The sequence below is a fragment of the Manis pentadactyla genome, chromosome 15 (genome assembly GCF_030020395.1).
Source record: "Manis pentadactyla isolate mManPen7 chromosome 15, mManPen7.hap1, whole genome shotgun sequence".
NCBI classification, from domain to species: domain Eukaryota; kingdom Metazoa; phylum Chordata; class Mammalia; order Pholidota; family Manidae; genus Manis; species Manis pentadactyla.
Window position 1 is genome coordinate 17,937,950 of NC_080033.1, and position 27,831 is coordinate 17,965,780.

At 45.0% G+C, this 27,831-nt stretch overlaps 1 protein-coding gene and 1 pseudogene across 1 annotated transcript; both read left to right on the plus strand.

The window, feature by feature from the left end:
- Positions 1-1,584: 1,584 nt before the first annotated feature.
- LOC130681131 (uncharacterized) lies at positions 1,585-23,890 on the plus strand (annotated as a pseudogene).
- LOC118925768 (ly6/PLAUR domain-containing protein 3-like) lies at positions 22,348-26,919 on the plus strand. The gene is made up of 6 exons (XM_057493378.1): positions 22,348-22,405; positions 22,966-23,026; positions 23,490-23,762; positions 24,303-24,670; positions 24,961-25,122; positions 25,888-26,919. Exons 1-6 carry the CDS (start codon positions 22,348-22,350, stop codon positions 26,373-26,375), a joined length of 1,410 nt encoding a protein of 469 aa, XP_057349361.1. The 3' UTR covers positions 26,376-26,919.
- The last annotated feature ends 912 nt before the right edge of the window (positions 26,920-27,831 follow it).

Sequence of the window (27,831 nt, forward strand, 5' to 3'; positions counted from 1 at the left end):
TCCTGGACGGTCGCATCCTTCAGATGAGGCCCCCCCGTCAGAGAGGGGCTCGCGGACCCTGGAGCACGGTCTTCGGCCAAGTGACTCCTGAGTATTTCTGTTTTCCATGACGCACAACTTAACACAAGCTCAGCTGGTTGCTGTTTTTTTCTTTTCTTTTCTCCGCACTTTTTTAAATGAAAAGTTTCAAATTAAGATGAAGACTTGTGAGAATAGAAAGATGCACACCCATATACACTTTACTGAATTTAGCAATTGTGAACACTTTACCATTTTTACTTTGTGTCTCCTCCCATATGTATGTATGTACATCTGTTCACGTGCATTTCTTTTCTCTGAACTATTTGAAAGTAAGTTGCGAATATCACGCACTTCCACCCCTCAGTTCTTGAGCGTTGTCATCTTTGAACAAGGACTTGTCCCTCTATAATCACAAAACTGTCAAGTCCTCGGGAGTTTGGTGCCTATACAATAATGCCACTGAATACCCAGTCCTTATTTAATTTCCCCAGCAGTTCACTTACTTATCGGTACAGTTGTTTGGTTTGCTGAACACTTACGCATTGCCTTTAGTTCTTTTACTATAGAATAGTCTAAACACTTCAGTGCAGTATTAAAAAAGTCCTGCCCAGTGTCACAATTTGGATTTGTCAGCTTGCTTCCTTATCATTATATTCAAGTTAGTTAATTTTGCAGACATACCACATGGGCAATATTTTGTCTTTCACATTGTACCACATCAGGAGCCAGAATAATGCTTGTCCCATCACTGCTGATGCTGAGTTTAATCCCTTGGGGAAAATGGTACCCACCCAATTTCTCCATTGCAAAATTTAGTCCTTTCCCTTTTTGTATTTAATAAGCACCCCAAGGAGTAATTCTTTGAGAACTATGTGACTCCCTTGTTGTCTTCCAAACTCTGACCCAATAATTTGACATCCATGGAGAATCCTTGCCTGAATCAATTATTATTTTGATGATTGTCAAAGCCCAGAAACTTTTAATTGAGCCCTACTGGTTACTGTAGAAACCAAGAAAGTTGTAAGGAAATGGACCTTCAAGGCAGTAACACTGCCAAGGCACTGATTGATTAGACGTGTATCCTCTCCTTCTTTGTGCTCTTTCTGCCTGGCATCATGTCTGGCATGGAGAGAGGCCCGGATCAACATATATGGTGGAGACAATGATAAGAAAGATGGCACTTTACTGTTTCTTTTTAATTAGTTCTAGCAGTTTCTGCTTAGGACACCCTGAGGAAAGCATGAGGATTGGAAGCCATGGGCGCTGTGGTTTCACCAGCCTGCAGCATTTGTTCTATCGCCATCATTTTCATTAAAAGCACAGATTTCTACTCATCAGTCTTTGCTCAAAATCATCTTAAGAGCAACATATTTCCAAGTCCTATAAAGAAATGATGTCTTCCTTCTAGAAATAATATGAGGCATTTTTTTCCCCTTTCTCTTTCTGAGAAAATCTCTCCCTGGCAACCATCAAAATTTGTCCTGTTGATTTTGACTCTCACTAGGATATTTGTAAACTTGAGAGAAGCAAAACTCTGCCGCCGTTCTTGGGGGTCCTTAGGGCATGGCCTTGCTCTGTGATTGCGATGGAGATGGCTCTGTAGGGCTGCTCCTTTGTAACAAGCACAGACGGTTCACCTGTCACAAAGTTACCTGTAAATCATCTCACATCCACAGACCTGTAAACCAGAGTTTATTTCTGGATCTCGCCACCAAGTAGGAAACGTTGCCCATCTTGGAGAACTCTTGGTTTACATCCAAAGATGCAATGCTGTTTATCTTTGTAAACCCTTTTTCACACAGTTCCTGATGGCTACCAGTTAGTGAATGAATTTGTGTACTGTTCATGTTTATTAATGTTCAGGAAAGTTAGTGTTAGCATCATCATTGATTGATTTGGAAGGAACGATTCTTCTTTGTGGTTCATTGGAACGGCAAAAGTAGGAAATGCCACACACCATCCCACTGCATGTTAGGCAGGGCACTGGCATTCTCTTACTGTTGCACCAGTCAGCACATGTCAGACACATAATGTCACCCCATGTGGCCAAACTGGGTTCCTTGCTGGAGCCTTCTAAGTTTGCTAACTTTAGTAAAATGTCGAAGACATTAAAAGGAAAGGAAATCAGCCTGGTTCATTTGCTCTTCAATGTCCCTTCAGAAGGCTGGCCTGTTTGGAGCCCCACTTCATTCTCCAAGCGGGAGAGAGGTGTCCCAGCACAAGACTGTCCGAGGCTGAACCTCAGGTGGTTATCGTGAAGGTACCTACACGGTGTTCAGTTGTCAAGCATCCACCGCAGCAGGTTGGTGGCCGTGACTAGGAGCGCAGCTGCCCTCCTGGGTCCCCACGCTCCAGGGACTTGGCTGCTAAGGAGACAGGAGACCAGGTGGATTCACACGTTTATCACTTAGACAGCAGAAGTCAGACCAGCAGGGCAGCAATTCCCCACCTCCTTAGCCCCCCACACAGGGTGATTCTGAAGCAGAGGGAGCAGCCGGCAGATGGTCTGGGTGGTGGGTCACTGCGCTGGGGGAGCCCTCCCCCAGTTACAGCCAAGTAGTCTGACAGACACAGAAGCCTGCAGCTGTGCCCTGAGGGGGAGGAAGGGAGGTGGAAATCCTGTGCTCTCCCAAAATGCGGGTGGCGCGTGGGAAACGGTCTTGTGGCAGCCCCCCGCCCCACCCCCACATGAGGGAACATAGGTGAGAAACGGCTGCTTGGCAGCTGCCCACAAGACCGCTTGTCTCCCTTCATTTTGGGAGGAATTACAGGGCATCCCGCCAAGACCCGGGTCAGACTGCGGTTCCGCTTTGCCTTCCGTGCCCTGTGTGGGGCCATGCCAGGTTGCCAGCATGCCGTGGTGGAGCCGTTCCCTGCAGAGCACCCTGCCCGGCCCTCAGCGTGGGAGGAAGCTTCAGAAGCGCAGCATCTGGAGCCTGTGAAGCTGGGTAGGTGAAAGTTTTGAGGCTTTTGAACTTCAGATATAATTTTATCTAAGATATGCTTCAGGGACTGAATAGCCCCATCTTCCATCTTTGTGTGTGCCTTGACACACAAAGGCTTGCTTCTTTTTCACTGTACATGCCCAGCAAGAGTTGGCAGTGTTGGTGTGTCCCACACAGCCATTCAGGGACCCAGACTGAGGGCAGCAGCTTTTAACATCTTGTAGCTGCAGCATCTGCAACTCATGGTCCCCTCCGTCATCCCAGCAGGAAAGGACACAGCCAGAAGGTCACGTACAAGCTCTCCCATCCTTTGCCTAAAAGTGACCCAAGTCACTTCTGCCCACAGCTTACTGGTCAGAACTATCATATGGCCCAACCTAACTGCCCAGGCTGGGGAATGTGGGGGAACAGGTAGAATAGGGAGCATATTGCCTTTGCCACAGATGCACATTTCCCCAGAGTGAATCTACCGATCTGGCTGAGCACTCTTACAAATGGAGGGTAACCCCAAACCGGTTCACGCGGGAATGCTTTACATTCACAAAGTGCTTGCGCAGTAATCGCCCTTAGAAAGAGGTAGAGAATCATAGATGCAGAGGGAGGGGTTTGCCCAAGCCTGGGACAGTATTCCAGTCTTCAGAACCTGCCGTCGGTCTATGCATGCTGCCTGGATGGAAATCCACACATGCTTCAGTCTATAGTGATCGTGGTAGAGGCCAGGAAGATCATTTTGTACTTGTTTGTATTCAATGGAAATCAAGTGGTAGGTAAATGCTGTCCTGCCTCATCGGCGATGCAGTGCTGTTCTTGGAACAGTTCGCATCCGCCGTTGTGACCTGAAGTCTGCAGCGCGGGAAGCTGAGGCCTGTGCAGCCGGAGGGGGTGAGGCGGTGTCAGTCCTGCGGGCGCAGAACATCCTACCCTCCACACAAGTCTGAGCAGAGATTGGATTGCCGGTCCTCAGAGACGCAAAGCAAGAGAGTGTAAGAATCACAACTGTCATTATGCACTTTCTCTTACTCTGATGCTGATATCAGCTGGCTTTAAATATATTTTTAACCTTTCCTTTGGTGATAATTATTAAATTCTTACCATAAAACTCACAACTGATTTCATTTTTTACACTTGAGATTAAAAGGACAGATCCAGATTGTTAGCTGATGAAGACATGAAAGGAGTAATAAAATTATATTCAGTTTTCAGTGTTTCTCAAAGACCTGAAGGAAAACAGTCTCTGAATTTCATAGGATCTGTCAGTGATGAGAGAGATGTCAATATTCTGTTGAGTTGTAATTAAAAATTGATAATTTGGGGGAAAGCCTTGTAAATGGCCTTTCTCCAGTCTATGCAGTTGTGACGTGATCACACGCAGCCCTGACAGTCCTGTTCATAGAAGCTGGGGGGCCAGCAGTTTATGTTGGCACTGCCAGAGCTCCAGGCAGAAACCGTGTGTGAAAGGTTGAGGGGAGGTTGAAAGGAACACGTGTGTCCAGAGCCCCACAGCTCGCCTTATCTGTGCCATCTCTGTGGGTGCCGCACCGGGGTGGTGCTCTCTCTGGCTGTTGCAGAGCCAACCGGGAGAGAGTGGAGCTGTGTTGGTGCTTGAAATGCAATGCAGTATATTCCTTTTCTTTTTGTCTTCTCCTCCTCCCGCCTCCAATCTCTCTCCCCTTTTGGAAAGGGGAGGTCTTGAGGGACTGGAATCTCAGAGAAAACACTGAGCATGGCACTAAATTATAGCTGTCTAATTCAGGTATAGTCCTAAATCATATACCCCCACGGGGTATAGTCCAGACACCTAGTATCTTTCCTGGCCTGTGAGAGGCGAGGACCGCAGTGAGGTGCACCAGGCAGTGTGATGTCCTCGGTGTGAGCAGCTGCGGCGGCAGAGGAGGAAGCAGCCGTTCTTGTTACATCATCAGCCTGTAGGGACAGGGAAGCCTGACAGAAATCGTTCTGCACAACGAGGGTAGACTTCCCACTGTATTCTCTACCACGTATCTCCGGAATAGAGGAGAGAGTTCCGTGAAAGGAGGACTTGGGAAATAGTTTACATTCTAGAGAATTATAAAGTGTTCTTTTAAATTTTCAAACAAACATGAAAGAATGAATTAGCTTCCCTTTGCCCATCCTCAGAAACCATCAGTATTTGGTCCATCTTGTTCCACTTCTCCATCGCCACCCCTCTTTTATTTTTCAGTTGGAGAATTTTAAAGCAGATCCTAGATGTCATTTGGAGTACTTACTACTCCAGATCTCAAAACTAGAAAGTGGTGATTACCAGATTCAAGCCTCTGCGGTCTGGCTTGGGTACCCATGCCAGGGGGAAAGGTGGGGGTAAGAAACAGGGCCGCCGAGCAGACCACTACGATGACGTTGTTATTACAAATTAGTGTACCTAACAGTCCTCCTGAGAACCTCCGAACTATTTTTGAATCTGGGTGCTCCACATAATTTCATAAGAGTGTGAGTGTGTGGAGAGTGGGTGCAGGACCTAGTATCGGAAGTGTAGCAGCATTTCATTGATACACTCATGAAACTCCAGTTTACTGCAGGGGCTGCTTCTCTCCTGAAACATATTTGTAGAAATCACTATTTGCGGATGCACTCTGCTGCCAGTTCAAGAATTTAACATAGCGGGGATCAAGCATAGGTGACATCTGACTGAAGGCCTGAGCCCGTGGGGGTCTCCCACTGTACTCCGATAAAGTGTGAGGAGCAAACTCATTAACAGCAGCATTTCTGGGGTGATCAAAGGCTTGACACTTATTGTTAACTGTTTGAAAATACACCATTTTTAAGGAATATACAGAACTCAACTTAAATGACTGCTAATGTCTCAATGGTACTGAATCAATGATTTGAATTTGACTGAGCCCAAGCAGAGAGCTCAGATCCTGAATTATGTCCTTTGTGATCTGTGAGGATCAAAGGAAGATCCTGGGGAAGGACATGTCCTGCTTTTAAAGACCTGCCCCCTTTCTTTGCATGAGTGAGCCACCAAATCAGAACAGGCTGGATATACTAGACATGGGGCTGTGGAGCAATAGTGACCCAATCGGGAAGGCCCACCCCGCCAGTGGGCTCCCTCCCTGGGCCTGGTAACACTGAAGGGCTGGCTGCAGGCACAACAAATGGCCCAGACTCAGTGGGGGTGGGCTCTGGGAAGCCTCTGTGTGAAGTGGTCATAATTTCCTTGGAGGAAAGGAAGGAGGAAGAGCTTTCAATAAACCTGAACACTGGTTACTCTTTCAGGTCAGCCAACTGAACTCTCAGAAAGCCAAGAGGAGAGGGTGAGAGGCAGGATTAGTAAATTATGATGACAAAGCTGCTAGGAAGAAAAAGACAGGGAGGAGACAGGAGGCCTGAGCACCTTGGAGCTAGAGTGGGCATCCCAGGTTTCTGTGTGGGCAGAAGTCTGCTGAAACAGACCATTCCTGAGGACTGCCTTTCCGTCTCTGCATCTCACCCTAATGCTGGGGCTGGAAGGTGAGCGGGAAGGCGAGGCCATAATATCCAGAGACATTCTTAACAAAATAAAGGGAGGTTTCTGAAACCTGATGGCTCCCCATTTCCCTCTGCTTTAAAGGAACATACCCTAGTGCAGTTTCCCACATTATAGTGCAGTTTCCTAAACTTTGCACTCATTACAACCCTAAATTCTCTTCCTCCTAGGCACAGAGTAGACCCACTTCCTTCTCACAGTAAAGCGTGGCCATAGACTGAGTTCCAGCCAGGGGAGTGTGGGCAGAAGGAGCATATTTTTTGTACACCTGGAAGTAAAAACCTCCCAATTCTTTGTCTTACTTTTTCTGTGTTTTCCTGGTCTTCAGACCAAACATGCTCAAAGTGATCTTAGAATCCATGTGTTGAAGAAGGAAGAGACTGTCATTCTTAGTCCCTGGAAGAATACATGGAAAACTACCACAGATCAGAAACATATTTTTGGAATTTTCATAAGCGAGAGATAGGTTCTGTTGTGTTAAGCTACTGAGATTAGGGAAGAGGGGTACTTGTTAAAGCATCCGGATGTTATCCACTCTACTACAAATCTTTTTCCTGTTCTTATCTGTATATAACCTATACTGTCACTTATTATTTTTAAATCAGTTCACTTTTTGTGAATTTTTACTTTAAAATTAAACTTTATTTCATTATCACAAATGGAAAACAGTATCACTACGAATAGAAGGTAGCTCTAAAAATACATTGGCTGAAAACAAAATAACATTAATCATTTCTAGATAGATGCAGTTGCCTGGAGAAGGTTCTTCACATGAGAGCTGCTTTCTCTATGTTTGAAAGGAGGAAATTAGACGCTATTAGAAAAGTGTCAAAGGCATATTAGCACCAAACCGGGATTTATTCCTTGACAGACTCAGAAGTGTTGACAAAGAATTGAAAATAACTTCCCCTTAGTGTGGTTCAGTGCTATTTAATGTTGTGTCTCAGCTGTGTGAAGTCATCTGGTTTACTAGTGGTACACATCTGCACTTGGGAAACAAAGACTGACTACAAACCAGATGTGAATGAAGGCTTGAGGACGAGTAGAAAGAACTGTCTCCACAATAGAAGATACTTACTGGCGCATGATAAGTAGCAGCATGATCCTTGCAGGAGTGGGGTAAAATGAGACTGAAAGATGCAGAAAGACTTGGCAGCCTACAGTATAGCATTTAAAGTTTAGATTCCGTATATACATATATATATATACATATATATATATGCATTTTAAAAAATTGAGGTATTTGTGGGTTCCACCTCTAGTGTGATGGAGTAAGCTTTGAATATACTAATTATCCACAGACAATGAGTATAAACTCAGTCCAAATATTAAAAAATAGCTACCTGAAGGTTTTGAGAGTGAAAAAAGGCAGGCAGGTTTTGTAGAGCAGTAGGTGTCTGGAAGAAGGATCTGTAATGGGGTGAGTTGTCCATTTTCGCAGCTCTGGTCTGGAAGCAGGCTGCAGTTGTGGCCTGTCACAAGACAGCTGAAGCTCGGAAAAAAATTGACCTCTTTCTTGCCTGAGTTAACAAGAGGACAGAGGCTGGTGTGACTGCAGCTACCTGAGAGTGAGAGGGGAGTACAAGCAAGGAGAGAATCCGACAAGGAGAGCCCTGAGTTGTAGGTGTAAACTGCTCGAGTCTCTGGGTGACTCCTGGACAGACCCAAAGCATCACAGGTAAAGATAAAAGACCTTAACTGAGATTTGATCTGTTATCTACTGTAGGTAAGACAAAGTTGGTAGCTTAACAAAATTAATTGCCTGTTAAAATAAACATTAACACTATTCAAAGCAATATAACAAAATCTGGAGTCTACACACACACAACACAAATTATATAATCCACTGTATAACCCAAAGTTAATGGACTACAAAGAACTAAGTCACATTTTCAAGAGAAAAATGGTCAAAAGTCAACCCTGAGATGATCCATATTTTGGAGTCATCAGATCATGATTTTAAAGCAATTCATATAATTGAGATAAAGGAAAATGTTCCTGTAACAAATGTGTGAAAGTATAGGAAATTTCAATAGGAAAATAAGTATAAAAAAGAACAAAAAACAAAACAGCAGCAGAAACACAGAACCCAAGAATGGACTAACAGTTACCAAAGGGAAAGGGACTGGGGAGGTTGGGTGGGAAGGGAGGGATAAGGGCTGGGGGAAGAAAGGGGGCATTATGATTAGCATGTATAATGTGGGGGGGTCATGGGGAGGGCTGTGCAACACAGAGAAGACAAGTAGTGACTCTACAGCATCTTACTATGCTGATGGACAGTGACTGTAATGGGGTTTGTGGGGGGGCTTGGTGATGGGGGAGACTAGTAAACATAATGTTCCTCATGTAGTTGTAGATTAACGATACAAAAAAAAAGAAGAACAAAAGGGAAATTTTAGAGCTAAAAAAATACAGTATCTTAAAAAAAACTCTGCATACGGATCTATAAAAAGAATATGAAAATGGTGTTCCCTAAGATTCCTTCAGACTTTAAAAGGCTGTGGTTCTAAGTAAATATGGAATAATTCCACAATTATGGAGATGAGAATTAGGCAGTTTCAGGTAAAGGAAGATATTTAACATGCATCTTCTGTGGAGTATAGATTGTCTTTTCTTAAAAATAGCTGCTGGCAGGTTACAAGCAAGGATTACTGTTGGAGTCTCAAAGGAAGCTTGTAATATTAGTAGTGGGTAAATGGGATCTGATGTCCAGGATATTTGAGTTTTCTTAATAAAGTCATTGTTTGCTACACAATAATGACTGACATTTATCACATACCTACTATGTGCCAGGCACTGTAATGGACCCAATACATGTCATGTATTTAATACTCAAAATGATGCAAATAAGAAAAGTCATGAAGATTGGAGACTGACGAAAATTAGGCTTGGGGTGGATTAATGATTGTGCATTGAGCATTGACTCCCCTATACAGAATTTTATTGTCATTAACAACCATTTGATCAATAAATATGAGAGATGCCCTCACAAAAAAAAAAAAAAAAAAAAAAGGACAGACTGCCAATGGTAAAATAAATAAGGAACCGGGATGTAATGTATAGCATAAGGAATATAGTCAAGATATTGTAACAGCTTGGTAGGGTGATAGCTGGAACCTAGAATTATGTATATAAATGTTCTACCACTGTGTTGTACACTTGAAACTAATGTAATGTAATACTGTGCATCAACTACCCTTCAATAAAAAATAATTATTTAAAAAAAAATAGAGGAGGGGCAGAAGATGGCGGCGTGAGTAGAGCAGCGGAAATCTCCTCCCAAAACAACATATATCTATGAAAATATAACAAAGACAACCCTTCCTAGAATAAAGACCAGAGGACACAGGACAATATCCAGACCACATTCGCACCTGAGGGAACCCAGCGCCTCGCGAAGGGGGTAAGATACAAGCCCCGGCCCCGCGGGAGCAGAGCGCCCCTCCCCCCCAGCTCCCGGAGGGAGAAGAGCAGGCAGAGCGGGAGGGAGATGGAGCCCAGGACTGCCGAACACCCAGCCCCAGCCATCCGGGCCAGAGTGCAGGGCGCTCGATACTAGGAAAACAGGGCAGCAAGAACAGTGAGCAGGCACTGGAGGCTGGGCGACAGAGGGCATAAGAAAAGCACGCGACCATTTTTTTTTGCTTTTTTGCTGTTTTGTTTTGGCGAGCGCTTTTTGGAAGTCTTAAAGGGATAGGGACCCCAATACTAGGGAAACAGGGCAGAAAGACCGGTGAGCAGAGGCCTGAGGCTGGCACCGCAGAATAAAGAAAAACGAACAACCACCTTTTTTTTTTTTTAATTAAAAACTTTTTTTTTTTTAATTAAAAACTTTTTTTTTTTTTTTAATTAAAAAAAAAATTTTTTTCTTTTTTTTTGGTGGGAGTTGTTTTGTTTTGGCGGGTGCTTTTTGGAAGTCTTAAAGGGGCAGGGCGGGTCACTTAATCCAGAGGTAGGGAATCCGGGATCTCTGGGCACCCTAACCCCTGGGCTGCAGGGAGCAGGGAGGCCCCTTACGGAGATAAATAGCCTCCCAGCCGCTCCTGCTCCAATGCGACTCCACCATTTTGGAGTAGCTGCCCGAGCCAGGCCACGCCCACAGCAACAGCGGAGATTAACTCCATAGCAGCCGGGCAGGAAGCAGAAACCCTGTCTGCGCGCAGCTGAGCAGCACAAGCCACTAGAGGCCGCTGTTCTCCCAGGAGAGGAGGGCCACAAACCAACAAGAAAGGAAGTCCTTCCAGCCGTCACTCGTCCCAGTTCTGCAGACTATTCCTATCACCATGAAAAGGCAAAGCTACAGGCAGACAAAGATCACAGAGACAACACCAGAGAAGGAGACAGACCTAACCAGTCTCCCTGACAAAGAATTCAAAATAAGAATCATAAACATGCTGACAGAGCTGCAGAGAAATACGCAAGAGAAATGGGATGAAGTCCGGAAGGAGATCACAGATGCCAGAAAGGAGATCGCAGAAATGAAACAAACTCTGGAAGGGTTTATAAGCAGAATGGATAGAATGCAAGAGGCCATTGATGGAATTGAAATCAGAGAACAGGAATGCATAGAAGCTGACATAGAGAGAGACAAAAGGATCTCCAGGAATGAAACAATATTAAGAGAACTGTGTGACCAATCCAAAAGGAACAATATCCGTATTATAGGGGTCCCAGAAGAAGAAGAGAGAGGAAAAGAGATGGAAAGTATCTTAGAAGAAATAATTGCTGAAAACTTCCCCACACTGGGGGAGGAAGTAATCGAACAGACCATGGAAATACACAGAACCCCCAACAGAAAGGATCCAAGAAGGGCAACACCAAGACACATAATAATTAAAATGGCAAAGATCAAGGACAAGGAAAGAGTGTTAAAGGCAGCTAGAGAGAAAAAGGTCACCTATAAAGGGAAACCCATCAGGCTAACGTCAGATTTCTCAACAGAAACCCTACAGGCCAGAAGAGAATGGCATGATATATTTAATACAATGAAACAGAAGGGCCTTGAACCAAGGATACTGTATCCAGCACGACTATCATTCAAATATGGCGGTGGGATTAAACAATTCCCAGACAAACAAAAGCTGAGGGAATTTGCTTTCCACAAACCACCTCTACAGAACATCTTACAGGGACTGCTCTAGATGGGAGCACTCCTAGAAAGAGCACAGCACAAAACACCCAACATATGAAGAATCGAGGAGGAGGAACAAGAAGGGAGAGAAGAAAAGAATCTCCAGATAGTGTATATAACAGCTCAATAAGCGAGCTATGTTAGGCAGTAAGATACTAAAGAGGCTAACCTTGAACCTTTGGTAACCACGAATTTAAAGCCTGCAATGGCAATAAGTACATATCTTTCAATAGTCACCCTAAATGTTAATGGGTTGAATGCACCAATCAAAAGACACAGAGTAACAGAATGGATAAAAAAGCAAGACCCATCTATATGCTGCTTACAAGAAACTCACCTCAAACCCAAAGACATGTACAGACTAAAAGTCAAGGGATGGAAAAACATATTTCAAGCAAACAACAGTGAGAAGAAAGCAGGGGTTGCAGTACTAATATCAGACAAAATAGACTTCAAAACAAAGAAAGTAACAAGAGATAAAGAAGGACACTACATAATGATAAAGGGCTCAGTCAAACAAGAGGATATAACCATTCTAAATATATATGCACCCAACACAGGAGCACCAGCATATGTGAAACAAATACTAACAGAACTAAAGGGGGATATAGACTGCAATGCATTCATTCTAGGAGACTTCAACACACCACTCACCCCAAAGGATAGATCCACTGGGCAGAAAATAAGTAAGGACACGGAAGCACTGAACAACACAGTAGAGCAGATGGACCTAATAGACATCTATAGAACTCTACATCCAAAAGCAGCGGGATATACATTCTTCTCAAGTGCACATGGAACATTCTCCAGAATAGACCACATACTAGGCCACAAAAAGAGCCTCAGAAAATTCCAAAAGATTGAAATCCTACCAACCATCTTTTCAGACCACAAAGGCATAAAACTAGAAATAAACTGTACAAAGAAAGCAAAGAGGCTCACAAACACATGGAGGCTTAACAACACGCTCCTAAATAATCAATGGATCAATGACCAAATCAAAATGGAGATCCAGCAATATATGGAAACAAATGACAACAACAACACTAAGCCCCAACTTCTGTGGGACACAGCAAAAGCAGTCTTAAGAGGAAAGTATATAGCAATCCAAGCATATTTAAAAAAGGAAGAGCAATCCCAAATGAATGGTCTAATGTCACAATTATCAAAATTGGAAAAAGAAGAACAGATGAGGCCTAAGGTCAGCAGAAGGAGGGACATAATAAAGATCAGAGAAGAAATAAATAAAATTGAGAAGAATAAAACAATAGCAAAAATCAATGAAACCAAGAGCTGGTTCTTCGAAAAAATAAACAAAATAGATAAGCCTCTAGCCAGACTTATTAAGAAGAAAAGAGAGTCAACACAAATCAACAGTATCAGAAACGAGAAAGGAAAAATCACGACGGGCCCCACGGAAATGCAAAGAATTATTGGAGAATACTATGAAAACCTATATGCTAACAAGCTGGGAAACCTAGGAGAAATGGACAACTTCCTAGAAAAATATAACCTTCCAAGATTGACCCAGGAAGAAACAGAAAATCTAAACAGACCAATTACCAGCAACGAAATTGAAGCGGTAATCAAAAAACTACCAAAGAACAAAACCCCCGGGCCAGATGGATTTACCTCGGAATTTTATCAGACATACAGGGAAGACATAATACCCATTCTCCTTAAAGTTTTCCAAAAAATAGAGGAGGAGGGGATACTCCCAAACTCATTCTATGAAGCTAACATCACCCTAATACCAAAACCAGGCAAAGACACCACCAAAAAAGAAAATTACAGACCAATAACCCTGATGAACGTAGATGCAAAAATACTCAACAAAATATTAGCAAACCGAATTCAAAAACACATCAAAAGGATCATACACCATGACCAAGTGGGATTCATCCCAGGGATGCAAGGATGGTACAACATTCGAAAGTCCATCAACATCATCCACCACATCAACAAAAAGAAAGACAAAAACCACATGATCATCTCCATAGATGCTGAAAAAGCATTTGACAAAGTTCAACATCCATTCATGTTAAAAACTCTCAGCAAAATGGGAATAGAAGGCAAGTACCTCAACATAATAAAGGCCATCTATGATAAACCCACAGCCAACATTATATTGAACAGCGAGAAGCTGAAAGCATTTCCTCTGAGATCGGGAACTAGACAGGGATGCCCACTCTCTCCACTGTTATTTAACATAGTACTGGAGGTCCTAGCCACAGCAATCAGACAAAATAAAGAAATACAAGGAATCCAGATTGGTAAAGAAGAAGTTAAACTGTCACTATTTGCAGATGACATGATACTGTACATAAAAAACCCTAAAGACTCCACCCCAAAACTACTAGAACTGTTATCGGAATACAGCAAAGTTGCAGGATACAAAATCAACACACAGAAATCTGTGGCTTTCCTATATACCAACAATGAACCAACAGAAAGGGAAATCAGGAAAACAACTCCATTCACAATTGCATCAAAAAAAATAAAATACCTAGGAATAAACCTAACCAAAGAAGTGAAAGACTTATATTCTGAAAACTACAAGTCACTCTTAAAAGAAATTAAAGGGGACACTAACAGATGGAAACGCATCCCATGCTCATGGTTAGGAAGAATTAATATCGTCAAAATGGCCATCCTGCCCAAAGCAATATACAGATTTGATGCAATCCCTATGAAACTACCAGCAACATTCTTCAATGAACTGGAACAAATAATTCAAAAATTCATATGGAAACACCAAAGACCCCGAATAGCCAAAGCAATCCTGAGAAAGAAGAATAAAGTAGGGGGGATCTCACTCCCCAACTTCAAGCTCTGCTATAAAGCCATAGTAATCAAGACAATTTGGTACTGGCACAAGAGCAGAGCCACAGACCAATGGAACAGACTAGAGAATCCAGACATTAACCCAGACATATATGGTCAATTAATATTTGATAAAGGAGCCATGGACATACAATGGCGAAATGACAGTCTCTTCAACAGATGGTGCTGGCAAAACTGGACAGCTACATGTAGGAGAATGAAACTGGACCATCGTCTAACCCCATATACAAAAGTAAACTCAAAATGAATCAAAGACCTGAATGTAAGCCATGAAACCATTAAACTCTTGGAAGAAAACATAGGCGAAAACCTCTTAGACATAAACATGAGTGACCTCTTCTTGAACATATCTCCCCGGGCAAGGAAAACAAGAGCAAAAATGAGTAAGTGGGACTATATTAAGCTGAAAAGCTTCTGTACAGCAAAAGACACCATCAATAGAACAAGAAGGATCCCTACAGTATGGGAGAATATATTTGAAAATGACACATCCGATAAAGGCTTGACGTCCAGAATATATAAGGAGCTCACACGCCTCAACAAACAAAAAACAAATAACCCAATTAAAAAATGGGCAGATGAACTGAACAGACAGTTCTCCAAAAAAGAAATACAGATGGCCAACAGACACATGAAAAGATGCTCCACATCGCTAATTATCAGAGAAATGCAAATTAAAACTACAATGAGGTATCACCTCACACCAGTAAGGATGGCTGCCATCCAAAAGACAAACAACAACAAATGTTGGCGAGGCTGTGGAGAAAGGGGAACCCTCCTACACTGCTGGTGGCAATGTAAACTAGTTCAACCATTGTGGAAAGCAGTATGGAGGTATATCAAAATGCTCAAAACAGACTTACCATTTGACCCAAGAATTCCACTCCTAGGAATTTACCCTAAGAATGCAGCAATCAAGTTTGAGAAAGACAGATGCACCCCTATGTTTATTGCAGCACTATTTACAATAGCCAAGAATTGGAAGCAACCTAAATGTCCATCAATAGATGAATGGATAAAGAAGAAGTGGTACATATACACAATGGAATACTACTCAGCCATAAGAAAAGGGCAAATCCAATCATTTGCAGCAACATGGATGGAGCTGGAGGGTATTATGCTCAGTGAAACAAGCCAAGCGGAGAAAGAGAAATACCAAAAGATTTCACTCATATGTGGAGTATAAGAACAAAGGAAAAACTGAAGGAACAAAACAGCAGCAGAATCACAGAACTCAAGAATGGACTAACAGGTACCAAAGGGAAAGGGACTGGGGAGGATGGGTGGGTAGGGAGGGATAAGGGGGGGAGAAGTAGGGGGGTATTAAGATTAACATACATGGGGGGGTAGGAGAAAAGGGAGGGCTGTACAACACAGAGAAGACAAGTAGTGATTCTACAACATTTTGCTATGCTGATGGACAGTGACTGTAAAGGGGTTTATAGGGGAGACCTGGTATAGGGGAGAGCCTAGTAAACATAATATTCGTCATGTAAGTGTAGATTAGTGATACCAAAAACAAAGCAAAAAAAAAAAAAAAAAAGGGCAGTTCCTGTGTGGTAACCTCCAAAGAGTTCTACACAAGGGTATAAAGGGCATATAAAAGTGTAGGCAAAGGGTCTGTTTGTGTTTATACAGAGGATCAAAGCCTAATTGGGCTACCCCGAACATGAACTAAGATACGATATGAAAAAGAACTTCCAACATCTGCACTCTCTGGAAGACTCATGCCCGAAGATGATCATCAAAAAACCCCAACAAAGATCCACGCACTGCTACAGCTGTAGATGCACTCATCCCACCAGTTCCTGGACTTGATATGGAAATGAGGAAGGAGATATCTAAGCTGGCCTGTGCATACAGTAAAACAACAAATTTGACTGGATCTATACTGTTGGAACTCAACCAAGAATTTGGAGAAGTGCAAATTGTAGCGCTCCAAACTCTTACAACTACGGACTATTTACTGTTAAAAGAACATATGGCATGTGAACAGTCCCCAGGAATGGGTTGTTTTAATTTGTCTGATTTCTCTCAGACTGTTCAAGTTCAGTTGGACAATATCCACCATATCATAGATAAGTTTTCACAAATGCCTAAGGTGCCTTAATGGTTTTCTTGGTTTCACTGGAGATGGCTGGTAATTACAGATATGCTTTGGTTATGTAACTATACTCCTATTATGTTAATGTGTGTGCGCAATTTAAGTAGTAGCTTAAAACCTATACATGCTGAAGTTACTCTACAAGAAGATATGTCAAAGAAATAATCAATCTTCCCATGTTTTCTTCTGTCTGCTACTTCTATAGCTTTTCTTCTTCCTTCCTAATTACAACCCTTAAATAGAATTCGTGCCTCATATCAAATTTACCGAGTATCATAACTCCTCCAAGTGGTAAAGATACCTCAAGACAAATGCTGGGCATAGAAGCCACAGGGCATAAATATGCAAAGAAGTAAAAAGCTAACCTTTTCAAACAATAAGGCTTCCCTCTCACTTACCAACTTCACATTTCCCTGTATGGCCCCGGAAGATGACTGGTTAGCCAGAGACGGGTAAGATTCCTCAAGGGAGGAACAACCTAAGACAGGCACAGTCGCAGGGGGGCCATCAGGTGAGAAATTGGGGATCAACAGAGGTGAAGCTTAGAACCTCACCCCCCCTGTTCTGAGAGAAATCTTCTGCATACGTGGATGTTTTATTGCCCTGGTCTAGCTTGGATTAACACATAGTCTACAGGCACACACCTGATCATCTACATTTGCTCTCTTACAACACTAAACTATGTTTTCTACCTTTATCTTGTATCTACCTACCACTTCAGCATTTTATTAAAAATAATAATAATAAAGAGAGAAATGTGGTATCCACATATAAATCAAGTATAAAAACCAAATGAGTATTCATATTTGAACTGACTGTTTAGAGTTCATAATGCATGAGCAAAACTGAAAGTTTCTGTGATGACTCCCCTTGTACTGTTCACTATGTAACTTATTCATTATGTAAGAATTTGTTCTACATGTAAGAACTTGTTTGTTATGCCTCAGAAGATTGGAGACTGACGAAAATTAGGTTTGGGGTGGATTAATGATTGTGCATTGAGCATTGACTCCCCTATACAGAATTTTATTGTCGTTAACAACCATTTGATCAATAAATATGAGAGATGCCCTCACAAAAAAAAAAAAAAAAAAAAAAAAGATAGACTTCCAATGGTAAAATAAATAAGTAACCGGGATGTAATGTATAGCATAAGGAATATAGTCAAGATATTGTAACAGCTTGGTAGGGTGATAGCTGGAACCTAGAATTATGTATATAAATGTTCTACCACTGTGTTGTACACTTGAAACTAATGTAATGTAATACTGTGCGTCAACTACCCTTCAATAAAAAATAATTATTTAAAAAAAAATAAATAAATAAAATAAAAAAAGAAAAAAGAAAAATAAAAAAAAAAAAAAGAAAAGTCATAATTTCCCTATTTAATAAATGGGAAAAATATGTGTAGGGAGGTCAGGGCAACTAACTTGTCTTACACCGTGTAGTTAATGATGGTTAGCTAGGGTTTGAACCCCTTCCTGTATATCACATGTCCTCCTCTTTGGAATTTATCAAATTTAAAAGTTGACATCTTCTTTGTCATCATCATCATCCATAGATATTTTTGAGCATTTCAGAATAATAAGTTACAAGATACGTGATCCAGTGGTGATGGTAGGTGGGCACACACCTTCCCAAGACTCCAAGGAGCTAAAAGCTCTTTTTCCCATCCTCCTCTAATTCTATCTTAAAACTATGAACCTACTTAAATCTAACAGTATTTGCCAACGTGATTTGTTATTTTCCACTATTTGGAGAAATAAACCGAGACCCAAATGAATGGTAGTGTCAGAGGTAGGTGTAAAGTCACACAGCTAGGTCAAATCCAGCTGAGGCCTTCTCTTACCTTTAAATTTTGAATCTCTGTTCTAAAACCGTAGTGGTAAAGACATGTTTTTTGAAATGTTCCAGGATAAACTGGCTCCTGGCAAAGTTTGGGTAGTGAAAGGATGGGAATAGCATCTACATAAGCCTGTCACATTTTCTCCTGTCTCATGTCTGGAATGTCTGGAATGTCATGGCAGGATATCAGATTGGTAGTGACATTTACAGGAGATGGAACATTTTTAATTGGAAAGATGGGTTTTTAAGACCTTACTAAAACCAAATTATAAGTTTACTTAGAACCATATAACCTTCTAAAGGTGTGAAGGAACCTCTAAATCTTAGAGAACATCATGCCACTTCAGAGGGAGGCATATACAGTCAGTCATTCCGGAAGCAGGGCTACCATTCAGGTGACCTCTAACCCTCAATTTAGAGCATCCTTAACCATGCTTTCCTTCTTGAAAGAATGAGCTCTTTGCCAGCCTTCCTGTTTTGTCTTTTGAACTATTATCCCTGAAAACATACTTAAAATGAAAATGTGCTTATTGTAGTTTAGTTTTGTTAACCCATCTTGAGACAAATTATCATTTGAAGATGATTAGCGAACTTGGGGAGAAATTTAAAAGAGGAACTTCACTGACTTTAATAATCTTGATTACCTTTGCCAAAAGTGTAAATACTGTACTTGAATAAAATACCCAGCAACATTCAAGACTTTCTTTGACCTGCTGTTGTACTAGATTTGATTGGAATCAAAGGTTGTAACCTTTTCAAGCCATATCACTGTGAAATATAGCAAAATCCCTAGTAAGTCTCCGAAATATATCATAAAACATGACTTACGTAGAAATTTTTAGGAGAGACAGTTGTTACTAAGCCATTATTCCAAGTTAAAGCTAATAGGCACAAGAGTCCCTTAGGGTTCCGGTTATGTACAACTGGGTGACCCTTCTTAGATGTTCTGTCCGAGAGTTTGCATTAAAAGCAAAGGAAAAGCCACAAAACCAATTGATTAGACATATATAAGACCATTTTTCAGATTAAAGTTTAGATTTATTGATTTGAAAAGGATCAATCATAAAAATAGGATTTGACATCATATACTAAGATATTGGCATTGATAAATTCCATAACAATTAAAATGAGAATTTTTGTGCAGTGTTTGAATTTGCTAGGAAAAAGAAAAGATTTGCAGCAGCACGTAATACCCATGTCATCTTGCTTTGCCCTGAGAACTACAGAGAAGCGCCTACATTCTGGCTCAACTTATTCCTGGCAACAGTACCACGAAGTGCTTTATTTTAAAACAGAGGTTTGTCTAAGGGAATATCATCATGGAAGGGGCAGCCCTTCTGAACAAAGACTTGGCGTCATATAAACCATCTGACAGTAAGCTATAAAAAACAGACATGAAATACAGAGTGAAATCCCACTGTCATAAAGCTTCTATGGCAGTTGATTTTTACAAGAGGTCCTTGTGTACTAGAAACTGGTACCCGGAGCTCCTCACACTGTAACACTGTATTGTAAGTGAGATTGTAGGAATGGAAGTCCCTTGCATAGCCCCGCGTACATTTGGTACCAGGTCATTGTAATCTCCAGTCAGAACAAATATTAAGCATCTGTTTGCTCTCCAAGGTGACATTTCTGCCTCTAAAATGTTATGTCTCAATTTACAGTGTTTACTTCTGATAGGAAAGATCATGAAAGAATGACAGACTGTGTAGTACTGGAAGACGGAGGCTTCTTCCAGAGGCGTCTGAGTAGGTCTCCTACCCGCCTTTGATTTCCAGGGGAGTCAGGCATTCACAAGCGACCCTCTCAATCTCAGGTTGTGCCCTAAGTGCTGCAGCGGGGACTCCTAAGTCTCTGTCACAGCGGCGGTGACGGTGAGGGAGGATGGTGATGAGCTTGTTAAGAATACAGGCCCGGCCTCTCGGCGCCTCTGGTCGCGCGGAGCTGTTATCCGCGCGCAGCGAGCGGACCCGCTTCCTGCCCCCAGGGGCAGCGGCCGCGGCCCGGCCCCCGCGGGGACAGCTCAGCGCCCGCGCCGCTCCTCCTGTCGCTGCGAGTGGCCGGCGGTCGCCGTTCCGGGGTCTCTGCGCCCGCGGGGGCCGCCCGAGCCGCCCACGGCGCCCCTGGGCCTGAAGCCCACCTGCAGCGTCTGCAAGCCCACGTCGTCCTCCGTGGGGAAGCAGGGCCTGAAGGGGGCGACCCTCCGCCACCGCGGCGCGGGCCGGGGCGGCGCGGGCTGCGGGGCTCCGGCTCGGGGCGGTGGGTGGGACTGGGGGCGGCGGCGGCGGCGGCGGGGAGCCCCGCGCTGCACCTCGGCCGCCGCTCCGCAGAGCAGCGGGGGCGGGGGCGGCAGGCGGAGGGAGCAGGAAACTCCCAGGAGGTCTGCTCGGCTCAGAGACACTGAACGCAAATCTGCTCCAGCTGCTGAAAAAAAAAGTTTCCACCAAAGGAAAAGGCAGAAGACATATTTTTAAATTAAAAAATCCCACCAAAGCTCCTGAGTCTGTTTCTCCCATAATCACTGCAGAATCAATCTTCTACAAGGGAGTGTATTAGCAAATTGGAGATGTTGTTTCTGTAATTGGTGAACAAGATGGAAAACCTTACTGTGCTCAGATCAGGGGGTTCATCCAGGACCAGGACTGGGAGAAGAGCGCAGCACTGACGTGGCTCATCCCCACTCTCTCTAGCCCCAGGGATCCTGCGTCCCACATCATAGGACCAGAGGCGGATCTTCCAAGGAAGATGGAATACTTGGAGTTTGTTTGTCATGCACCTTCTGAGTATGTCAAGTCACGTTCATCACCATTTCCCACAGTCCCCACCAGACCAGACAAGGGCTGTATATGGACTCATGTTGGACCTACTCCTGCAATAACTATTAAGGAAACAGTTGCCAGTCATTTGTAGTTTCAAAGGTAAAACTGATTTCCAGTTATCTTGTATTTATAGTACTACAGGATATTCCACATGTTTCTTTTAATGACATTCTTAGATAGAAAAATGACTCAAAAGTTTTTCCCAACTACCCAGTAATAATTAGCTCATTTATCGCTAATCACTTGAGAAATTAAAAGGGATAGCAAAGAATCAAATACATTTTCAAGTGAAATACTACATTCTGTATGTGTATCTTCACAGGCAAAAACTATCATTTCCAGAGACCTTTAGGAGCTGGTAGCGTCTATTTTTCTCCATAATTTATATCTAGAAACTCATTAAATGGATTGTATTTTTCTATAAGAACAAAAAATTAAGGTAAAGTAATTAAGCTACCATGGGGAAGGCAGGATAGCACAGAGAAGACAAGTAGTGACTCTATAGCATCTTACTACGCTGATGGACAGTGACTGTATGGGGGTATGTGGTGGGGACTTGATTATGGGGGGAATATAGTAACCACAGTGTTGCTCATGTGACTGTATATTAATGATAACAAAAAAAAGAACAAAAAAAAATTAATTAAGCTACAACTAACAGTATCTATCACAAAGTTACACAAGCTTTAATTTCTTCATCTAGAAAATGCTAGACAGCCTGTTGGCTGCTTTAACCTTAAAGAAACTGATTGGTGGATTATTTTATTACCCCAAGCTTTTTAAAACTTCCTTTTAATTCTTCTGTAGCAAACAGGGATTCAGAATCATTTTGTTGCTCTTAATGGATCTGTTCTCCATTGTTCTCTCTTACCTTCTTAGTCAAAACAAGGCTTCCAATCAAATAATAAAATTTTCTGGTGCTAACAGGCAACTTCACTAAAAGCACCAGGGAAACCAGTGTTCAGGCATCTCACTGGGTAGTTTCCTGACTACCATTAGAACAATCCGTGGGCAGTCATACAAATGATTAAATAGGTCATTAGCATCAATATCTTTAAAAAGTCTACCCCAAAGTTAAACCTTCTGCTTTAGACTCCTAATAACAGGCCTAAAACAAACATCTTATACTTACAATGCCTGTTGTTCAGGAAATTGTCCAGAATTCAGGTACAGGTTTTACTTCGAGTGCAGGTCAGCTAAGTAAGGGAGTGTGAAAATGGGAGGAAGTGGGGATTGCACACACTTGCCTCCCTTTGTACCCTGATTTAACCAGCACTTTTCAACCCCAGGAGGATTTGTGAGAATCTAACTTAATGAGAATGATTTCGAGCTGTAGCAGTTTTAACTGTTAACATTTTTCTACACAGTCATGATTTGTGTGTTGGACAGAAGCAACTGTAGATAATTCTATGTACATAGTTACCTCTTTGTACACAAAAATTACAGTGAAACTGTAAATACCATTGTAAATAAACGTCAATATTCAAACTTTTGGATTAAAATATTTTTTATAATGCAAAAAAAAATAGTTAACCCTGCTTCTCTACCTCTGCCTCTTCTGCTGTCACGGTTACTCAGATATCCTACCTCAGTGGCTCAGCTCCAGACATATTCCTCTCTCTTCACACCGCAGAGTGACCAGGAAATACTCAATGAAGTGCTTTTTTCTCTTTCGTACCCACGGGGTCTATTTGACATCTCCTAGCAATGTGAGGATAGGCTACATCTGCTTCTGGCTCTTGATCCTTTAGGACTGGCCCGGTTGGGCAAGGCCAGGGTTGCCTGGGGGGACGTTACTCATCCCGGGTTCAGGTAAGAGGGCCCGGGTTGGGAGGCGGCACACCCAGGGGGCACGCCGAGGGAGCAGGGCGCACCATGGACCTGGCCGGAAGAGCAGGCGCCCGCGCAGTGATCTGGACTATAGTCTGGCTGCTGCTGTCACTGCTGCTCTGAGAAGGTGGGTCTGATGCCTCGAAGGGGCAGAGCAGGTAGAGTGGGGGCTCTAGGGAGGAGGGTCCCTTCACCCCCTGCAGAGAGGGTCGTGGGAAGGGAATCCCTCACTGAGCCAATTCAGCTGTGGGGTGAGTTCGCCCATCTTCAGTGGAGAACTGTGGGAAGGTGTCCCTATTCGTGGCAGGGATCCCCCACCTGAGTATAAGGGGGCTGTGGAAGGATGCTCCCACAGCAGGCACAGGAGCGTAAAGGAAATGTGCCACAGTGTATTTCATGGCACCAGATTTGTGGGATGGTTTTCCTTACTCCTGTCCTGGAAAAGGGTGTGCAAAAGCAATGGCTCGGCCGGGAACGGAGGGCGTGGGAAAGGCTATTTCTCCTTTGGGGTAGGAGGCTTCAGTAGGGATCACGCAGTCCCACTGGGCCCTGCACCCCCAGGAGCGCAGGCTCTGGAGTGCTACAGCTGTGTGCAGAAAGCAGATGATGGGTGCTCTCCGCAGAAGACCAAGACCGTGAAGTGCGCACCCGGTGTGGACGTCTGCACAGAGGCCGTGGGGGCGGTGGAGACCAGTGAGTGTGGGCCCCTGGTCCAGGCGTACCCCTTCAAGCTCCTCCAGCTAGCCCCCGCCTCCTTATAGCCCGCCCCACCCCCTGAATTTGGCCACACCCCGTCAACGCAGCCCCATCCCTCCCATTCAGCCTGGCCTGAGTCCTTCGTCGTAACCAAGCATTAAGGTTTTGAGGGGTGCGGGTGCGGGGCTGAGGGGGTGAATTAGGAGAGCCCGGATCTGGTACCTCGTCCTCTTCGAAGGCACACCCTGTCCATTTCCGCTCAACTACTGAGAGCCCTTCTCCAGTCTGTCCTGCCAGAAGCCTCTCCTCCGCAAACAGCCTCCCCTACCCATCGGGCTCCCTGGTGATAGAGATCCTCTAAGTCCTCTTAGGTTCCTTAGATGGAGACTCCACCCCTCCGACGCATCCTCGAGGGATCCCGCCTCCATCTGAGGCCAGGGCTCCTAGGAGGACCCAACACTCTCTGATCCTGTGCCTTTTTGACAGTCGCTTAGTTCTTTCTGAAGTTGCTTTCTGCGGTTTTGTGCCCCTGTGGCTCTCCTGCATCCCTGGCTCTGTCCAGCGTCTGTCAACCTGTCCGCCCCCTCGGAGTAAGGCCTCTGAGGTTGCGCCCCTCTGTCTGTGATTCTTTCCCCTGCAATCTGCTCTTTCGGAGGCCCCAGCCCTCCGACTCTGGGCTGGCTATCCTCGGGTGCGGATCTACTGGAGGCCCCGCCCCTAATGCCCCGCCCGCTGACCCCTCCCTTCCCCCTTCGGCAGTCCACGGACAGTTTTCAGTGGCAGTGAGGGGCTGCGGATCGGGACTCCCGGGCAGGAATGACCGCGGACTGGACCTGTACGGGATGCTGGCCTTTATCCAGCTGCAGCAGTGCTCCCAGGACCGCTGCAATGCCAAGCTCAACCTCACCTCGCGAGTACTCCACCCCGCAGGTAGGACCAGGGCAGCAACCACGCAGACTGAGGGGCTGGGAGTGATCACGTGCTGCAGGCGGGAGAGCGAGGCAGGACTGGGGGCGGGGCCACGAGGCAGGAGGCGGAGCTTCACTGCTCTAAGCGCCAGGAGACTGGAGCGGGGACAGGCCTAAGGTCAGTGGGCGGGCCCATATTCCCCAGGCGGGCCCGAGGTTGAGCTGGGCATCCGTTTAGGGACGGAGATGTGGACTAGAGGGACCCGGAGCAGAGCTTTCTCGACCTTTCTTTCCTACTCAATCCCCTCTCAGGCAATGAGAGTGCATCCGAGCCCAACGGTGTCGAGTGCTACAGCTGCGTGGGGCTGAGCCATGAGGCGTGCCAGGGTACGGCGCCGCCTGTCGTGAGCTGCTACAACGCCAGCGACCGCGTCTACAAGGGCTGTTTTGATGGCAACGTCACCTTGATGGCAGGTGAGAGAGCCCGGGAGCTCGAAGCTTACAGGCGTTGCGGTAACTTTTCTCAGGTCTCGTGGGCGCAGGGAGTCCTTTCCCCAAAGCGCTCTCCCTCCAGCGCATTCTGGGAATCGTTGGCCTAAGTGCGCGTCTTGACCCAGAGCACCTGAGAAATGTGCTGTCCCTAATAGAGCCTGGGGATACGGGTGCTTTTGTCTGCAGTGCTTTGGGGAAATACGTTTCCTGCCAGGTGCAGGGTGTGACGAGGTGCTTTCGGAAACGTATTTCAGCTTCCAGGCTTCTGCCTGGGCATTTTGTAGAGTCTAGTTTTCATTTCTTAAAACCCGGGTTAGCACCTGCACCTAACTACTTAGAAGAGATGCTCCGCCGGCCTCCTGGCGTTTGCTAGGTGTGTTCTGGGAGATGTAGTTCTGACTCTAAGACTGCATTTTGGCTCGGCTGGGTGGGAGGGATGGAGGGGAAGTTTGACCCCTCTGGTCATGTGAGAGGTGTAGCCCTGCCCAAACCTTTCTTACAAGGCATTGTGGCGCTCCCAGTTCAGTTCACACGCTTCAGCTCTCAGTATGGAAGTGTGGTCCATGGGTAAACACAGGGAAACAGTGTTTCCCAAAGTGGGGCCTGAATCGAGACTTGGATAACTGGATGCAGAGCCTGTCTGTCTCGTGTTTTGGTGGTTCTGCCCTCAATTTACCCCCGTTTCATTCTGGCTCTGCCTGCCCCCCTCTCTCCAACCGCGTACCTACCAGTGTCTCCCTCCTGCAGCTAACGTGACTGTGGCCTTGCCTGTCCAGGACTGCATCCTGGACGATTTGTGCACCCGGGATTCCGTGACAGGCCCAGAATTTACCCTCAAAGGCTCCTGCTGCCAGAGATCCCGCTGTAACTCCGACCTCCAAAACAAGACCTACTTCTCCCCGCGGCTCCCGCCCCTTGTCCTGATGACGCCTCCTCAGCCCACCACTCTGGCCCCGACCACCTCTGTCACTACTTCCATGCCACCCCCGACCACCCGCACCTCCACCTCGAAGCCCCCTCCGGCCCCAACCAGCCGGACTCCTCCACAGGAAGCAGAACCCGAGATCTCCCAGGATGAGGACTCCAGCGTGGCCGGAAGTGCTGCTGGCCACCAGGACCGTAGTAATATGGGGCAGTACCCCGCACAAGGTGGACCCCATAACAAAGGCTCTGCAGCGCCTTCCGCTGTGTTGGCGGCCCTTCTGTTGGCTGTGGCTGCTGGCACCCTGCTTTGAGCTTCTCCACTGGGAAACCTCCCTCCTGTCCTAGTTCCCTGGCCCTGGGCACCTTCTCTTCCCATACTTCCCTTTCCCACCACTGGGCTGGGCTGGCCCAGCCCCTGTTCTTCCAGTCTCCCCCAGCCTCCCCAGCTTCTGCTGCACTGGTTTGCGGCTTCGGGAAATAAAAGTTACTGTTGTGTATCTCCTGCCGGGTGTCCTAGCTTTTTGAGGGCAGTGAGTGGATTCCCTTCATCCTTGTCTCTCCCTCACCTCCACATGGTGCCTGGAGCAGAGAGGTCAGAGCTGTCACAGGGAAGGTGTGAGAGGCAGTGCGAAGCCTCCTATTTGCTTTCTCTCAGTCCAGCTGGAATATGGGGGGCAGCGAGGATTTACAGTTCCTTCCTCTGATGGCTGCTGCACCTGCACTCCGTCTTTGTGGGAATTATTTTGGCGTCTTCTTACTAGACTGTGAGCTCCTCAAGAGCAGGGACTGGGCCTTGTGCCTCCTTGTGGTCTCTTTCTGGCACAGAAAGGCCTCAATAAAAATTTAATTACTTTGTGTAGTGTTTTAAAGGAGTCGTTTCATCTCATTTCTTACACTAACTTCTTGAAGCTGAGCTGGGCAGAAATGCCAAGACCTTCAGCAGATGGAGAAGCTGAGTTCTAGAGCCGCAGCCTTGGGGGAAGGCGGGGTTTGAACCGCTTGTGTCTCCTGGGGTTTAGCCAGCCTGTGGGTGATTCCACTGTGAGGGGCGCGTGGATGAAAGCAGTGTGGGTGAATGGAGCTGCTGGCAGTGTTTGGGAGCAGAGGGGAGCTCCGTCTACTGGTTTGTGCACATCCCCAGGCCTCAGCTGCCTTGCCGTATGTCTCATTTCTTCAGACTTGTCAGGGGCCCAGCCACTGCCTCCCACTTGTCCAGAGGGCTTGAGGTGCTGCAGTCAGTCTTTGCTCGCTGTTGGGGACCTGGAGTCTGAGCCCCACCTCCGTCTTCTCCTATCAGATGAAAGCATAGAGGCCTCAGGGAGGAAAAGCCTGGCTTGGGAATGGGAGGCCCTGGCAGGCTTCGGGATTGCTTGAGGGAAGGGCGGCCAGATGCAGGGAATAGGAGATAATAATAGTAACACTGTGATATCACTATCAATAGGGAATAGCATGACAAAACAATAGTAAATTATCTTAGTAACAAAATAGGGAATTCATGAGAGCATGAGCATCAGCAGCCACAGAGCATCAGTAACAGTAACTATAGTTCTAGGAATGTTGGTCATTGCAAAAGAATTCTTAGCTGTGGAAGCCAGGCCTATTCTAAGGGTGTTTGCTTCCATCATGTTTTAAGTTTTTGTATACCTTCTCAGAGCGGATGATTGGGGAAACCGAGGTTCAGATGGCAGAATAACCAACAGCAAGTAGTACATTTATTATGTGCCAGTTACTCTTTCAAATGCTGTACTTGAGTTAATATAACCTACA

Coding starts and splice junctions, on each gene's coding strand:
- LOC118925768 (XM_057493378.1), top strand. CDS start 22,348: ATGCCTGTTGTTCAGGAAATTGTCCAGAATTCAGGTACAGGTTTTACT. Junction 23,027..23,489: donor GTTACTCATCCCGGGTTCAG/GTAAGAGGGCCC, acceptor GTCCTGGAAAAG/GGTGTGCAAAAGCAATGGCT. Junction 23,763..24,302: donor TGTGGGCCCCTGGTCCAGGC/GTACCCCTTCAA, acceptor GGCTCTGTCCAG/CGTCTGTCAACCTGTCCGCC.